The sequence below is a fragment of the Apteryx mantelli genome, chromosome 8 (genome assembly GCF_036417845.1).
Source record: "Apteryx mantelli isolate bAptMan1 chromosome 8, bAptMan1.hap1, whole genome shotgun sequence".
Taxonomy (NCBI): Eukaryota; Metazoa; Chordata; class Aves; order Apterygiformes; family Apterygidae; genus Apteryx; species Apteryx mantelli.
In genome coordinates, this window is record NC_089985.1 from 10,549,600 (window position 1) to 10,566,748 (window position 17,149).

A 17,149-nucleotide genomic window follows, 5' to 3' on the forward strand; every position below is an offset into this window, starting at 1 on the left:
CGGGGGCCGCGGCGCGCCGAGCCGAGCTGACGGCGCGGGGCAAAGGGCAGCTCGCTGTGCCGCCGGGGCCGGGCGCCGCCGGGCTGCCCGCGGTCGGGGCCGCGCGGGGCTCAAAGCCTCGGAGGAAAGCGCGAGGCGAGCTGCCAGGGCGAAGGCGTCTTTCGCCGAGAATAAACTCGAACAGCTCCTGCTTCTTCCACCTTCTCTTCTCACTGGGCAGATGCATCACGTAACCTCCCAAGTTCAAAAGATGCGGAGATTTTTCCCGTTATTTTCGCATCACGAAGCAGGCATCCTCGTCTGCAGGTCCTTGCACTGCACCCGCTGCTGCGGCATGAGTCCCTGCTGCGCCCACTCTCCCTGCAAAACAGTTCAAACCTGCTAGGTAAGTTAATCCGAACCCAGCCACGGGTGCGCACAGTGCACCGGGACCGAGCCGGGGCGAGGGGGAGCCGTGGGCTAACCCGGCTTTGCCGCCTGCAAGTTCCCGCACCGCGACACGGACCTGATTCTGCAGCCGATCCAACGCTCTTCCGCAGGCAGCTCCCTTGGGCACCTAGAAAACTGAAAATACAGTAAGTGAAGGTGAACAGTATAATAAAAAAAAAACACACAGTAGGCTCTCGACGTAAAAGACAGCAGGAGCCCCGTGAGCCACCTCCGCAGCGGTGACGCCCCGCCAGCCCCCAGGATGCCCGTGACCGCAGCGAAGTCGCAGCCTGGCCTGGGAGGAAGACTCTGCTGCGCCGCGTCTTAATGGCGTTACCGACTCACCCCGCGGACCCGAGCTTCAGCAGGGCTCTGGATCCCACACGTAACATGACGTGAGACCACCGGTGTTGCCAAAAAAGCCCTATTTTACCAATGCTGGAGAATTACACATATTATAGTTGGAGCTTGCAACTTCCACCCCACGGGGACAGTAAGCAGTTTTTCCCAGTGACCCTAAGAAATAAGCTTTCAGTCTCTGCAAAATTCAAGGTTTCAGGTAAAAAAAATACATACATCCTTAGCACTCAAGTCATAGGGATAGCCGACTGAATATGGAACAAGCGCAGAGCAGGGAAGCGCCATCTTCATGCTGACAAGCTGCTTCGGCGGGGTGACATTAAGAAGCTCCCATCAGTTTCACAGCTTCTGTTCAAAACTTTGTGAAGCCGCCAACAAAGGAAAATATCAACTACGGACAGGCCAGGCCTCCTGGGAAAGGTACGAAGGAGCCATAGAGACCCTGACGATGCCACTTTATTTCCCCTAGTCAATAAATCTCTGTTTTAAAAAGGATTCACATATTTCCTGAAAATGCAAGACCTGTGCCATCAGAGTGCCATCAAGCTCATGAGACTATTGCAAGGCAGACAGCGCACAATACAGATAACGTTTTTGAAACAAAGCCAAAGGGGCATCACAATCTCTTAAAAAAAAAAAGAAAAGAAAAGAAAAAAAATCGCATTTTTCGCTTTAAAAGGTTTCAGTGCTGTTGTCACAGTAACAAGATTAGGTGGAAAACATTTTTCTTCCTGCCCTCAGGGCATTTGCTGGGTGCGCGAGCGCTCGGCTGCCACTTTCTGCGCCGGCTAACTAGCCGAGCCGCATCGGACAACTCGGCAGCCTAGCAGGGGACACCCAGGCGGCTTCAGGACCTGGAGCGGTTTCTAGGCGTTTATGTCATTTTTCATCGGTTCTGAGATAGAGTTCTTGTAAACGGCCTCGGGTAAATAGGAAGCTTTTTCCACCTCTTCGCTTTAGCCTCCTGGAAATGTAATATATACACTTTGTGGAGACGTCTCCAACATCACGTCATGGCACAGGAGGATTTGAAAGGTCTGGGTACAGCTCAGGAGGGGAAAAATCAAAACCAGCTCATCTGTTGCCACGTCTGCACGGCAGAAGCGCAAGGATTAAATGAACTACATAAAAACAGATCGCAAATATTTTTTAGAGTTAAAATATTCAGTTCTAAACGCGCCGGCTGCATTTTAGACGTTCGGCAGCACATTCGGAGCCGTTTGCAGAGGGAGGAAACGCCGCCTGCCCAGGCAGCACGGGAGCTGGGGATAAATCCCCCCGTGCAGGAAGGGACTCGCTCCCCAGAGCTGCCGGACGGCTCCCGCTCCGGCCCGCAGCTGCCGCAGGAGCACCCTCGTGTGGATTTGATCCGGGCAACGCGTCGCCGTTGAGCGGGCGTCTTCCCGTAGCCACTCGCACGGTTTCCCCTAAGTTTCCACCTACGGTTTTACCTCTTTCTTGCCCACCATTTTCCAGCCTCAAGCCACCGCTTCCCACCGCCCCCAGGCATGCACAGCCACGTTCAGCAACATCCCCCCACTAATTTCTTTTTGCGACTCGAAAGCAAAAATATTAATTGCATTCTAGAGGTATTCAGCGAGCTAGGAAAAAGGCACTTTATATCCAGCACCATATCAAATGAAGCAGCAGAGCAGGAAAAAGCTCTTATTTGCAGAAATCAGAGCACGTTTGTACGGAGACTGCCACGTTCCCAGGCTGCCTGCAAGAGAAAGGCAATTCAAGCCTTCCGGCCGGGGTCCTGTTACAAAGGCAGCCCAAAATATTTAAAGGCTTCCCCGTCCTTCACTCCCTCTCCAGGAGAAGCTGTTACCCTCGGCTGCGGATGCTAGCAAGTTGTTACTTACACCTCCTACCCCCGAAGGCAAGGCTGCGCTGCTGCCGTGTCCCATCGCGGCAGGCTCTGCCCTGCGGCTCCGGAGCGGGGATGCTCCCAGGCACGGGCTCTGCCACGTCGGCGGGAAGGAGATCGGGATGCACAAGGGCTCCCGGAGAGGCAGCAGCTAAACCCGACCATGTTGAGAAGGTCGAACAGCGGCAGGGAAGGGTGTTCGGGTTGCAGGCGGAAAGGGCCACGTTGCCACACGTTAGGACGTTTAAACTGAAAATTAACACCTAAGCGTTAAACACACAGATCTCCTTGCAGCGTGAGATGTCCCTCAGGACGGACTGGAGGAGACGCTCACGTTGCTCCCGAGGCAGAAACAGGCCCCCAAAGCAGCACCGCGGGCAAAATCAGCTGCACCTCGTGCTGCGGATGCCAAAAACCAGAAGGGGAAGGACACGAGGCTCTGCCCTAGGGGACAAGGCAGCCAGGGCCACCACCGGTCACCGACTCCCGGGAGCGTGTCGGGGGAGCGCGTCGGAGCAGCGCGGCAGCAAGCGCCGGAGCGAAGGAAGCGACGGCTTGGAAACGCTTCGGCCAAGATGTTCGGCGGTGTCCTTTTGGAAAGATTGCCACCTTGCGTCCTCTCGGGCACTCGGGCGTTAGCTGCCTCCGCGGCCGAGACCGCGGGTCTCGCTCGGGAGCTTTACTGGCACAACGGGGGCAATAAGACCCCCGACAGTGACAGATAGCGGCTGCACGTCCTGCTCCGCGTGCTACCTTGCGAAGCCGGACAGTAATGTTTCCCTCTTTTTTTTTTTTTAATCCCAATTTATGACTCCTCCACCATGAAGAGCCTCTTATGCCCGCCACAGTTACATATACTATATCCTTCAAGGCCAGTAAATCACAGGCCCGAGTCATGTCAAATTTTGTGAAATAAAACTAAATTGCAGTTGTTCTCTAAGTCAAGAAGCGGCAAAATTGAGAGAGAGAGAGAAGGAGCTCTCCATAAAGCCAGAAACCTCACGGGAGCCCTCCCACGGTACGTGGGAGCAAGGTTCACCAAAAATCTCTAAGCGAAAGAAAAGCCTGATAAAAGTGGATCCGAGGGACCCCTTGCACCACACCAACAAATTGGGTCCCCACGGGCATTTCGGTGGTCTAGTGTCAGATGTAAAGTGTTCCAACCTGTAGGATTTTTCTATACCAGTCGTGTCCAAGCTGCTGAGCCTCCCTCTCGGCTCAGCCAGGACGCCGAGGGTTGGGACCACGCCACGGCCTGGCCCCAGCAGCGTTCACTCGGTGGGACTTGGTCCTCAGACCTCAGGCTGGATTTACCCCGTCCTTTGCCCCGGAGATGACTCCGGCCCCGAGCTTCCCCTCAGGAATGGGCTCCCGCATCGAGCCTGCGGCACTCCCGTGTGCATGCCGGGTCCTGCACCCCGCGAGCCCAGCACCTCCCCAGCAGCACCCGTGCTTGGAAAGGAGACGTCATCGATGTGATTATAGCTTCTTGCTCTGAGGGCTTCCCCTGCAGACAGCAAAGTTAGAGAAGCACTAATGTAGGAGGGTTTTACTCGACTGAATCCATCCAGCTTCACGCAAAGGGCTGGGTACCGCACCAGGGACTGGGGAAACTGAGGACAGAAACAGATACAGCACCAAAAAAACCCCGCTGACCCCAAACCCACGCTTCACACTTTTCCCAGTGGCCTTGTCTTTTTTTTGCAGCAGCAGCATTAAAATTTCATGATAGCTGAATTAATTTGGAGACGAGCCAGAAGCGGGGACAGACAGCAGCATGTTGGTGTAACAGCAGAGAAGACATGCAGAAGTGCTGTGCATACTAATTGCCACCCCCGCACCCCGCAAGGGTGATCGGCAGGAGGCTCAGACTGCTCTTGGCATCGCGGCCGCCATCCCAGCGCGACGCGACGCAACGCCCAGGCCAAAGGCGGGCGCCGAGGCGAGCCGAGCCGAGCGCCACCATCTCCAAGCCCAGCCTTCGGGAGAAGCGCTGCTATTTCGGGCAGCCCTGCTTACAAGTTTGCTCCATGGGATAAGCCGAGGAGGCAGCAGTGTCTTTGCTTCACAAGGTGACCTCACGCCCAAACCACCTGAGCCCAGAGCATCGGTAACGTGCAAGCGCTTCAAGTGGAGCAACACCACAACCAGAGTCGGAAAGATTCAACCCTCAAAAAAAGGGAATCACGAGCGGCCGTGACAGAGAGACAAGGAAAAATGCAGAACGTCTCGTGCCAGGTCTTTAGCTGATAAAAGCCAACGCGCATCGCGCCCAGCTCGGAGCCGGGGTACGCTTACCCCTCTCTGAATCTTTAATGCGAGCGTACACATCAGTTAATCAGCAGTGCAAGAGGCAAAGCAGCTTGCACCCGCCGCTCCACGTGCTACGCAATTAAAAGGCTTCTCATTCAGGCACAGAAAGAAAAGTCAGGGGACTTCGGCTGTGAAACATCCATTATTCAAAAGCGCATCCATTATTCAAAGTTTTCCTTAAAATCTTATTGTCAGCTTGAAAGGAAAAAGAAAATGAGTTTTCTAAGCTGCGCTCAGTTGATATTCCACTCCAATTTTTGCTGATTATAAGTATTAAAACTCCAGACGTCTTGAAGAGCTGGAGAAGTCTTTCACGGTTCCCGGGAAAGGCACCACCCCGGGGGTAGGCGCAGTTTCCCCCCCCCTTCACTCTACCCTGCAGGGCGGCAGCACACCCTGCTCCTTCCCCAGGTCCCTGTGCCGACCCCGCGCCAGGCTGACGAGCGTTGTTCAGGGAAGGCAATCCAGCAACAGGGAGCAGATACTCACCTTCACACCTGAGCAACTCCTTGCTGTCCATAAGCACGGTTCAGGGCAGCTAAATGAAGTCTGATACAAGGCCCAACCTGCCACAGCACCCCGGGTTTGTGGTGCTGGTATGGGGTGCTCAGGTTAGGCTGCAGAGCAAATTTGCAAGCCCCCCAAGCAATTCCCCTGCAAAACACAGCTTTAGATCACAGCCTATCCTTCAACCAGCCCCTGGAGCTCTCAGATGACCCCAGCTTCCCAGCAGTATTTTGCCTTCTATTGCATCTGACTCTTAAGGGATTCCTGGCCAAAAAGCCATGTCTGGGAGGTCACATGGAAAACAGCTCACCAGGTAGCTCCTGCCCCTAGTCCAAGGGGCAGAAGGAGACCAGTGCCATAGCTCCTGCTGCAGTGGAAGCGCAGTGGGCCAGGGTACGTCCCACCAACAGAGCAGAACAGCTGGGGACAGTCCCAGGCATTGCTGCAGGGATGGGCGAAGAATTAACACATGGGTCAGGATCAGTAGGGCCCATAACCAGGCAGAGCTGGAGACAACTACTGCTCTGCATAGCCCAGACTGGGACTAAGGGCCCCCATCTGGGCTTAAATGGGTTCCTGGCCCATGGCAGGGGGTGGGTGGAGGCCCCAGCTGAGGCTGCTCAGGGCCATTAAGGCTATAAATGCCCTCAGAGCCTTGAAAGGGGCTTGTAAAAAGACTGAGCAGGAAATGAAGGAGAAAGCTGATCTTCCTTCCTTCTAACTTTAGACCTATCCTAGGAAGGAGGACCTGAATGGAGCGCTGTCCCCAAAAGCTGTGCGCCAGACTAAGGAGCAGAAGCTAAGGCTAAAGCCTGAAAAATATTCCAGAGCTGTGAAGCATAAAAAAAGGTGTGCTACTTTGTCTCTTCTGTAGTTATTTGTGAGTGAAGAATCAAAACCCTTAAAAGGCTTTGCTGGCCTTGAAGAGCTAGACTGTAAGTTGTAAGGCTCCCTGAAGGCCCTAAGGCTCTTCCAGTTGGGCAAAGGAAGATTAAGGGAGGCTGTAGCAGATGTACATATATGATTTGCAAAGGTAATGCTGCAGGAATGGTTCTTTACTACCTTTTTGTAGTACAAGAGGTACCAAATAACACTTTCATGTAGACTTAAAATCAAGTTTGTTTGGGTTTTCTGTATACAGAGTGCATAACTGCAGAATTCCCTGTAGTGTGACCTAAAGAAGCTGGGGGTAGTAACTATTTCAACAGGCAAATTCATGGAAGGATGGTGATTGAAGCTTAAAAAGCAGAGCAACAGATGCAACATGTGACCCAAGAAGTTTGATGGAAGACTGGTGGGATGTCAATAACTTCCAGGATACAGCCTGAGCATACAAAATGAACAGTAGTTCAGTGGCTCTTGTTGAATTAAGACTTGGGTTTCTCTGCCTTTAGGATGTGTACCTAATACTGCAGTGCCACAGTAGTAGATGTTCTTGAGTGCTTCCGCTGCACTAAAATGAACTAAAGGTTGCCGACAGCATGAGTATGGCTCACAGCTTACTTGGAGAAACTTTTCCTTGCAATAGTCCATTTTCTGCTGTTACCAGTGAAGTAAGCTCAAAAAAATCTTCCTTCTGCAGCAACAAGCTGTGCATGCCAGGAAGAACTTACAAGGCTTTTAAGGCATGGACAAGAGTCTTCACCTGGAATCTAAGGCATGTTTTGGGCAGAAGCTGGTCTTCGCTGTGTAGCAGCAAGGATGGGAGCAAAGCAGCACTGGAGTCACAGCTACAATAAAACCCTGCTGAAAGCCCAGGAGGTTTATTACAGCAGAGGAAGCGCTTTGTAATCCGTGTGGACACTGAAGGGGCCTGTAGCCTGCATCTGCCCAGTGCTGGAAGCTGGAACAGCAGGGCACAGCACAGACAAACGTAAGCACTGTCAGATCAAATGCTTTGAGCATGGCATCTCTACAGCCCATTGTAGCTCAGGTCTTCTTGAATTTGAAAGAGCATACCCTACTTGTTACTAGGGTTTCGGTCTCCTTTTGTTTGTGGCAATGCAGATGAAGATAACCATATCTGTAATCGCCCTTCCTGGGACCAAGCTGACCTGATGCAAGGTCAGATGCACACTTTTGTCCTGTGCACAAATGCCTGGGTACGCTGGTAAGAGCAGGAGGGGAGACACGGGAGCGCTCTCCCTTCGTGCTGCTCACTGCGCAGGGCAGGATTGCCCAATGACCTCATTCCCCGTGCAAAACATACGCATGTGAGCCTTTATCCCTCCACCCATGTCTTATTTTGTTCTTTATTTGAAATCTCACTTTTCTGTCCGGCTGCTTGTAGGATGCTGGTCTGAGTGCTGTTCTCCAACCTCCTAGGGCAGCAGCCCCAAACAGCAATCAGTGGGACCCTGGTTAGACTCAATTGCTCATTGATCCACTCAAACTACATTAAAAGAAGCTGGAATTGACTTTTCTCTGCTCCAGGAGCAATAACCATGGCCAACACAGGATATTAGGCCATTGTCAATAAGAAAAGTGGTCCATATAATCCTACTGACAAAGTCAGAAAAACTGTGTAGGAAGTCAGCTTATGTCTGGATTATGCATATGTGATTTTTTTGTCACCAAGAAGTGTTATTGGGTCAGATTTTGAGGGCAGTGTAAATTTATTCAAGATTTTGGGGTGCAAGGCAGCCTGGTCAAAATTACTGCTCTTGTAACTGTGGCTATAAGGACACTTACAAGGTAAGTTGGACACTGAGGAATCCTCTGGGTTACCATACAGCACATGTACAGTCATGTGAGAAATCCCACACAGTACTACTGGGTCCCCTAGGCTGTTTGAAGGCACAAAGCAAAAGCAAAACATCCGCCACGCAACTGAGCGGCAGTTGCAAGAGTTTCACCTGTCCACGTGGGCCACTCTGCTCTGCGGCACAGCATGGCTTGGCTCCAGCTGGTGGCTAAGCTCAGAAGCAGGACAGGCTAAAAGCACACTCGTAAACACCTACAGCTGTTTGTTCAGCTGACAAACAGCAACTTGTTAAGCCACTGTCACCGAGTTATATGTCCCTGATTCATTTTGCTTGTCTGCTGTTGGGGGAAAGCGGGTTGGAGAGTCTCCTCTTCAGGGCAGGCAAAGAGCAGGAGGTCGAGTCCTAGGGAAAGCGCTGACTTACTTCATGGAGATGATGACCTTTCCTGTGGACTTGCGCTGGAGCACGTGGTTAAAAGCTTCATTTGCCTGCAAACAAAGCCCCAGGTGCTTGTGTTGACAGTGGGAAATGGCTTTGTAGGGAAGGAAAGAGCAGAAGGAGAACATGCAGGAGAGCTCAGTTTTGCAGAGCCTCTTGATGTTTGCAATATTACACAGCAAAAAAACTTAAATACAACCAGACACTTATTTTGTCTTATGTGGATTATACAATAGACTAGCACAGCTTGTTGGGCATAAACAGCCCAGAATTCGCATGCGAGTCTGGGCTTTCCAGTGACAGGACTGAAGTAACTCAGGACAGGACCAGTTCCTGCATATTTGACTGCCTTACATCCCTGAATTTGCTGCATGTTGGTTACATCAATATTTCTGATGAGCTGAGCTGTTATTTAGGAATTAAAATACCATCAAATCAGAAAAAAATGTGTTCTGAACATCTTCAGAGGCTTTGAGAAAACTGCAAATAAAGACACATCACAATCCACTAATTCACTTCTACAATGTTACCCCGGCACATTACTCTTTGTGAATACGCTTTGGTATAGAGTATGTTTTTATATGACTGTTTACCATTCAGTACATTGCAATTCTGCCTTTGCAGTATCAAAACAGGAGTTAATGACTCCCTGGCTCAAACCCAATGAAAGAAGATTAAAAAGGGTAAGGAAAAATGGGATTTCTTGATTTAATATTTTTGTTTCATAGAGAACTAGGACTCTGGAGGTTTCTGTGCCAGGGGCTAACTACACACAAAAACTTACTTTTACCCACAAAAAAGAACTTCATAAAAATAAGCCTGAGGAACCAGCTCTGCACAGGTCATGCAAGTGAGCAACCTGTGCAAGCATCTGAATGGTGATCAGCGCTGCTCCCTTCCTGCTGTGTTTCTAGACATTTGTCTGAGTGGGATATTTAGAGGGCTACACCCACTTGTGTCTCTGTCTCCTCAACCCAGGAGATCAAGCTCTGAAGAGGTCTGCAGACCCCTAACTGATCCAAGAGCCTTTTCTTTCCACTGGCCTACGTCCCATGAGGGCACATTGCTGTGAGCATCGCACCAGCACCTACCTCTTCCAGTTTGAAGACTGCTCCAATGTTAGGATGGATCTTTCCCTCCTGGCGATACTGAAGAGCAGAGGAGATAGCAGAGGAGAAAACAGGGAAATTCTCTTTCTGGTACCGACTCCAATACACTCCCATGGCAGACACGTTCTTCAGAAGCAGCAAGTTGGCAGGAATCGACGGGATTTTTCCTCCAGCAAAACCCATCACCACAATCCTGCCCTCCCAAGCCAAACTGCAAGAAGGAGAGAAAGAAACCAGATTTACTGGAGGCCTCCTCAGAGCTTCTCCTCGAGGCAGTACTTGCATGCTGAGGAGGGCTGAAGAGCTGCTGATGCTGAGCTCTCCCCCAGGCTCAGATGAATTAGTGCCCAGAAAAGCTCTGGTCTAGACTGCCGTACTCCAGTACCAGTCTTCAGAGAACATACTTAAAACCCTAACAAAACACACACACAGTCAAGGCCCCATCCCACCCACACCTCCTCGGCATGCCCAAGTTCTGCCCTGAGAGCTGCCCCAAAGAGGCGCCCCAGGGCACATCCCCTTGACATCCCTAATAAGCCATACACGGTCACCAAAATGACCTTCAAACACACCAACAGGATCACCTGTGCTCGTATGGCTTTGTCCTAAGTTAGAGGAAGGCGCAGGACTCTTATTTCGGCGCACCTTTGCAGAGCTGCCTTGAAGATGTCCCCACCAACAGCTTCAACAGCCACGTCGGCCCCTCTGCCATCCGTGAGCCGCTTCACTTCGTCCCGCAGACTGCTCCGGCTGTAGTTCACGCTGTGGCTCACGCCGCTCTTCAGAGCCAGCTCACATTTGGCATCGCTTCCAGCCGCCGCTATCACCTGCGACCACGGAAAAATGCAACACCCGGCACAAGAGCAGCTCTGCTCAAAGAAGGGCAGAGTGTTTTAGGTGTCCTGCTGTGATCTGTGCGAGTTAGACGCTTTAGCGCTTCCGTTAATCTCCTCATAAAAGGTCCCACAGCCCTCTGCAAACTGAAAATGAGACACAAATGACATCTCTCCTGTTTCAGCTTTCCAGAAGAAGCAGCCACCCCGGGGGCAAGGCAGCAGCAGTCCAACAGAGCTGCATCACCCAAACCATACACCAGAAAGGGAGGAGGAAAACTCTCCTCCCTCAGAAGCCACAGGGAGACTTGGAGAAGCTGGGCTTCAGCCTGGGTTTCCGCCTACTGCTCCCACAGGAAGCCTTAGAGAAGGCACCTACATGCTCAGGATGCCTTTGCAGGCAGCGCTGTGACGAGTGACACAGACCAAAACAAAGTGTCCACGCTCAGGGAGAGGACTAGCCACTAAATCGCTTTAGATTCAGTAATGCAAGCTGGACTGGGGTTATCTCAGCACAGGGGTTACTGGGATTTTGCTCAGCATTATGGTGTGCTTTTTAGTACAGATGTTGCACCTATTCTTAGGTCTTCCCTTAAACCAAAGAATCTCTGCAAGGTATGTTTCTTTCTTATTTTATTTGTACAAAAGTGGAAGTTGGAACCAAAATGCCAACTCTTTCTCCTTACATATATAAATGCTGTTTTTTCTTAGATATTCATCAAAAGAAGAACTAAGTTAAAATTTTCACAAGTGCCTGAATGACTTTGGAGCCTAGGGCCATAGACTTCCGCTGAAAACTAGGAAGATGAGTATCTAAACGCCTTTGGAAAATGCTGACCCTCTGGGGAAACACAGACTGAGTACCTGCTCAAGGGGAGCAATGGAGATTTACAGCAGAGCCGGAGGACGGTGGAGGAGAAAGAGGGGATATTGCACGGGGGCAGGGGCGAGGGTATGTTGCAATTGGTAGGGGAAAACCAGTTTAAGAGGTCGCTGGACCCTCTGACCCAGCAAGTACCTGGTTTCAATTCTCTCCTCTGCCACTAAGTCACCTGACACTAGAGGCTGCTCTGAGCCCACGTGGCTGGTGGTGGCAGGTCCAGGAGGGAGAGGGCAGCAGGACTTGCCTGCCCTAAGGGGCTCTCCCTGCTGCCACCTGCAAGGAGCTCTGGGTCCCCGGAGAAAGGAGGGCCCTGGAGCAGGGGGCATGTGGCCCTGGAGCAAGCACACAAGGACAGAGAGTCTGTTAAAAAGGAGAATACCTTTGCCTTGAAAATATTGACAGCCAGATCAATAACTGCAAGCCCTGTGGCCCCCGCTCCTGCCGTCACCAGAACGGTTTCCCTGAGAGAGAGAGACGAGAAAGCAAATGTCTGTGGCACAACAGAAGAGCAAATCACGGATTCCTGATGGGGCAACATGTTTTCAACACCACAGGAATCCCCCCCGCCGTCATCGGGGATGCGCTGGGTACCACAGCTGTCTGAGGGATACTCCTCAAAAGGAGGTTTGCCTTCTCCCCCAAATCAGCCAAATCACAAGGGCTCTTCCTGCCCGAGCGCAAGGCTTTGACATTGCAAAACGAAGTGATCTGATAAGCAACATCTGCATTTGCTGGATGACTTTACAAGCAGAAGCACGTTTACTCCAGGCCATAAAGAAAATGTCACTCCTGCACCATTCAGACAGACCGTGTAATTGCCTCCGCTGTTGGGCGGGGAGGAGGATTGCGCGAATCAAGGTGGAGCAATGACTTCTGCACGCTGTCCCCACCTCCGCTGCTGGCTTTCTGTACGAATGTCAGGAAGTTGCTTAAGCTCTATGGCTTTCTTTGGTGACGCTTCCCTATTTCCGAGAAGTAGAGAACTCAGCATTTCAGCTGACAAGTGCTACAGCAAAATCAAGTGAGTTAAAAAAACCCCACACTACGACTCCCTAGCCAAGGTACAACAGTATAGTCCTGCTTCTCCAGAGTGCAGAGCTGCTGCCCTAGCGCCCCATCGTAAGAGAAGTACATGGCACGCGCTGATGCCGACGGCAAGCCCATCTTCAGTGAAACGACTATGCAGCTATACCTGCCTGTGACATTTCCCAGTCCGGGGGAAGCAAGATTAATGGGGAATAAATTTCATCGCTGCACACTGCCTGTGGTTTATAAAGCCGCTCAGTGCCCAGCGGTTGCACCACGAAAGTCAAATGCCTTGCAGAAAGCTCCCGTTGAGCAGCTGTAAAGCTTGCACTTTACCTGCGTACTTTCAGTTTTTAAGACCTTTTTTCCTGCAGACCCTGACAGTTTAGTACTGTTCAAACGCAACAGGCACCAGCTGTTGACCCCATCTCTCGCCGACTGCCTCCTGCACCCCACCTGGACGTGTGCAACCCTCACCTCCAAAGTCCCACGCTCTCCCCACCTTAGAGGTGGGGAAAATCACAAACGTGAAACCATCCGCCCCCGGTTATACAGCCAGGCGCTACGTCTGCGGCGCGCAAAAGAGACAGGATGCCACATTTTTGACAGCGGAAAGGCTCCGGGTTGGGGTTACAGTTCGCTTGTCACCCTCCGAACCGCGGCTGCCACTTACCCCGGCTGAACGCGTGCCCTGCGGTCGAGAACCAGCGTGGCCGTGCCGTAAGTGACAGGCAGCGCCGCGGCGTCCTCGTCGGACACACCTTCAGGGATCCGCCACAGCCTCTGCACGGAGACACACGCGGCACAGCGAGCCCCGAGGAGCGACAAGGGCGAACCGAAGCCGTCGCGAGGCCTCCTCAGGGGCTCGGGATGGGAAAAGGGTTGTTCCCCTACGGCTTCTTTTATCGGCCTCTTTTACGGTTTCTGTTTATTATTGGAAAGACTCTCCCAAGCACGCCGTGTCCCGTTCTGCCAGCGGGGCCAAAGAAAGGGAAATAAAGCAATCCGAAAGGGGCATGAAGCAGCAGCTCTGACAGAACCAAAGCCCTGGACAGAGAGACAGACTTCTTTTGCAGCATGGGCAAACAAACACCCTATATCCTTACCTTCTGATCAATGACACACTCCTCTGCCATAGCGGTAGTGCCAGTCACACCAATTACTCGGCATCCCTGCCAAAAAAACACTGTCGGATGGGTGTCAGGAGACGAATTGTGCCGTCCGGCTGTTATCTCTGAACTAAGCATTTGATTTCCCTGCTTTTTCAGGAAGAACCGTGGACAGCACAAGCTGTGCCGGATAACAGCCCACTTAGCAATTGCATTAACTGCACGTATCCCCCCCGCATGTTTTGACCCCGAGGCCCTAGGCGGATTCGCCGCGGAGGCCGGCAGCAGTGCCTTCTCCCTCCCAAGCAGAGCTCAGCACTTCTGCCCTGCTTTCACAACCAGGGTGCAAAGGATCAAAGATGCGAACCCCCACGGCTCGTGTCTGGACCTCCGCCCGCAACGACCAGCGAGGGTGCATGAGGCCATTCCGAAATTCTGGCATTCCTGTGTTTTCCTTACCTCCTTCACGGCGCTCACATTTTCTCCAATCTCCACCACCGTCCCCGAAAACTCCATTCCTAAGGGGCGACAAGGACACGCGCACGCTATGGACATGGATACAATCCCCCTCCCCGTCGCAATCAGCAGCCTCCTCTGCGGACGGACTCTAGGGGAAGCTTTCGGCAGCAAAGTACCAGGTGGGCAGAAGGTGGCAGCATTAGCACAAGAGACAGCAACCGCTTGGTTAACCTGCTGGGGATTTCTTTTAATTGGAAATACCCACAAACTTCAAGGGAAAAGAGACTTTTTCACGCCATTGCATCTCAGCAGCGTGCTTAAGGCATAAGGCAAAAAGTCAGCCCCCAGCCTGGCACAGGTCAACGGAGACGGTACGGCCTGAAGGGTTTAGCGCGAGCGAGGACCGCGTAAGCGTTGCCTGCCCATAATATGATTTAAAAACTCGGTGGGGGCGAGGGCCGGAGGAATTCAGCATGGGGAGAGACATGCCTGCAGTGTGGGGAACCGTCCCTGCGTCCTCACTGAAGGGTGGCACGTCCGCCGTCGGCCGAGGGGGCAAGGGCAAAGCGCGACCCGCCGGCATCCCGGCCTGCCTCCGTCCTCCCCGGCGACGTGAGCTAGGCCGCCCACGTGGGCTTATTACGTGAGTTATTGCAGCACTGAGCAGCTCTAGGCTTAGGACACGAGCATCCAGCCCTCCCCCAAACCTCTCCACACTCCAGTTTTCTCAGCTTTCAGGCAAGTTGAATATTTACTGTCTTTCCCCCCAGACTTGCACGAGTGCTCTTTGCATGCTACTTTGCAAATGCAATTTTACATTGAGTATTTCCAGAGAGGAAGTTAAAATGTGGTCTCGCCTGCTCTAAGAAAATGCCTCCAGTCAGCCCCTGCTTTATCTGCGTATGCCGTTATTCTCCAGGGTTGCCGATCTGCTCTTAATCCCATTAGAATTTATTACGTTCAGTCAGTCAGTCACTCCACACCTCCCGCACAAATCAATCACCTCCTACTCACCGGGAGTGAACGGAAGAGTATGTTTTTCCTGATACAAACCCCGGCAGGCCAAGATATCCGCAAAATTTAACCCACAGTAATGAACACCCACTCGGACCTGCAAGAGAGAGGGGGACAAACATAAATCTTTCCATTCAAGCAATAGCAGGAGTGTTTTAAATAGAGACTTAGTGCCCTGAGCCTGCAGCAAAGCCTGGAAAAATAAATCCCGATCTCTCAAGTCCCCAGACTAAGCACTGTGCTGTCCCATCTCTCAAAAGATATTGATGCTTTCTAACACACAGGGTCTTGGTGTCCACTGGGGAAACTAGGGACAGGCACTGGTTTTGCTGTGGCCGCGTGGATTCTCCCTCTCCCCCGCGAGGTTTTCCCACGGGACCTGATGGGAAATGAACAACCTTCACTGAAGAACAGCTCTCAGGCCAGGACAGTTTTGTCTTACACCTCATTTTAGGATGTTTATCCTTTCCATGTGTGTTGATCACAACAAGAGGCTTCTGTGTATCTTCATCTCCTTGGTGTGGGCATGTGGGTACATGAGACCCTGCGGATTTTAAGCTTGTCATCCCTTTTCCCAGCACACATAACAGAGAAAAGCACTGTTGCTGGGCTCCGCTTTTTCAAGGACACTGCAAATGCGACCCGAACGTCCCACCATCGCGGCAAGGTGTCCATCAGGATGGCTGGCAGCTATTGGAAGTGACACGCGGAAAGGGATGAGATCTGAACATCACGTGGCCTCGCATCCCCGATTTAACCTTCCTCTTTCCTGCCGTATTCTCCCCCGTTTTCAATCCGCGTGCAACCTCCACCTGTTCAGGTGTCCTTTCTTAGCTGCTTAGGAGCACCCCTGGCAGTGGCGGCGCAAGCTGCCCCGGGGGGACGCGCCTCAGCCGGCAAGCCCTCGCGCCCGCTGTACCTGGTGGGGCTGCAGAGGAGGCGAGGGCACGTCCCGCACGAGCAGGGGCTTCGCCAGCTCGGCGCACAGGGCCGCGCGGTAGCCCCGCGCGCCGCCTCTCCCGCAGGCTCGTCCCAGGACGCCGACCCTGAAACACAGGCACGCGCGGCCACCTCACCCCGTGCGGCACCGCGCTCCCAGCCCCGCTGCGGCCCTGCTTCGCGGCGCCCTCCCAGCAAGAGCCTCTCCGGGCGGAGATGCTGCTTCGCGCGTTTCCATCTCAGGGCGGAGGGCGCTTCCCGCGCTGCCGGAGCGAGCCGAAGAGGACCTCGGTGGGGCTCCTGGAAGGCCGCAGCCCCCAAGCGCAGGGTGCTGGAGCGCGGCGCTTCGGGGGCTTTGGGGGAAGCTGAGGAACCACTGCCCCCCCGCTGAGCCACGGGCAGGGCTTTGGGGTGGAAGCACGCACAAACGGGTGAAAGAGGAAGGGAAGGGGGAAGGGAAGGGGATGGGGAAAGGGATGGGAAAAGGGGCAGGGGGAAGGGAAGGGGAAAGGGGTGGGTAATGGGGAAAGGGGAAGGGGAAGGGAAAGGGGAAGGGAAAGGGGAAAGGAATGGGGAAAGGGATGGGGAAAGGGATGGGGAAGGGAGGAAGGAGAAGAGAAAAGGAAGGAAAGGGGAAAGGGAAATGGAAGGGGACAGGAAAGGGACGGGGAAGGGGATGGAGAAAAGGATGGGGAAAGGAAAAGGGAAAAGGGAAGGAGAAAAGAATGGGAACAGGGGAAGGTGAGGGGAAAGGGAAAGGGAATAGAGATCGGGAGAGGGGAGGGCAGAGGGGAGAGGGCAAGGGAGGCTGCCCTCTCCCCCGGGAGCGGAGCACCCCGCACGGCCCCGCACCGCCGCGCCGCCGCCGCCGCAGCCATGGTCCGCTGGGCTCCGCTGGGCTCCGCTGGGCCCGGCCCGGCTCGGCCCGGCCCGGCTCGGCTCGGCTCGGCTGCCGCGGGCCTTCCGCGCCGCGCCCCGCCCGCGCCGCCGCGTCCCGCCCCGGGGCGGGCGGGGAGCGGGGCCGCCGGGGCCGCGCTGGGGCCGCGCTGGGGCCGCGCTGGGGCCGCCCGCTGCCCGCCCCCTGCCTGCCCCCTGCCTGCCCCGCCTCGGCGGGAGGCCGCGCGGTTCCCAGCGCCAAACGCGGCTTCCCCCGGG

The 17,149-nt window shown here is 53.5% G+C and overlaps 1 protein-coding gene and 1 long non-coding RNA gene across 3 annotated transcripts; both read right to left on the reverse strand.

The window, feature by feature from the left end:
- Positions 1-36: 36 nt before the first annotated feature.
- Positions 37-2,722, reverse strand: LOC106500092 (uncharacterized). 2 transcript variants are annotated; one of them, XR_001295327.2, is made up of 3 exons: positions 2,655-2,722; positions 506-564; positions 37-360 (listed from the first exon to the last, which is right to left on the reverse strand). It is a non-coding gene; the product is annotated as an uncharacterized lncRNA (long non-coding RNA). The 2 variants fall into 2 exon arrangements; XR_001295328.2 differs by lacking the exon at positions 2,655-2,722 and adding an exon at positions 1,006-1,083.
- Positions 2,723-6,519: 3,797 nt separating this feature from the next.
- Positions 6,520-16,939, reverse strand: LOC106500093 (quinone oxidoreductase-like protein 2). The gene is made up of 10 exons (XM_067300586.1): positions 16,847-16,939; positions 15,975-16,101; positions 15,056-15,152; positions 14,042-14,100; positions 13,580-13,645; positions 13,147-13,256; positions 11,827-11,908; positions 10,377-10,558; positions 9,714-9,942; positions 6,520-8,672 (listed from the first exon to the last, which is right to left on the reverse strand). Exons 1-10 carry the CDS (start codon positions 16,870-16,872, stop codon positions 8,604-8,606), a joined length of 1,047 nt encoding a protein of 348 aa, XP_067156687.1. The 5' UTR covers positions 16,873-16,939; the 3' UTR covers positions 6,520-8,603.
- Between the last annotated feature and the right edge of the window lie 210 nt (positions 16,940-17,149).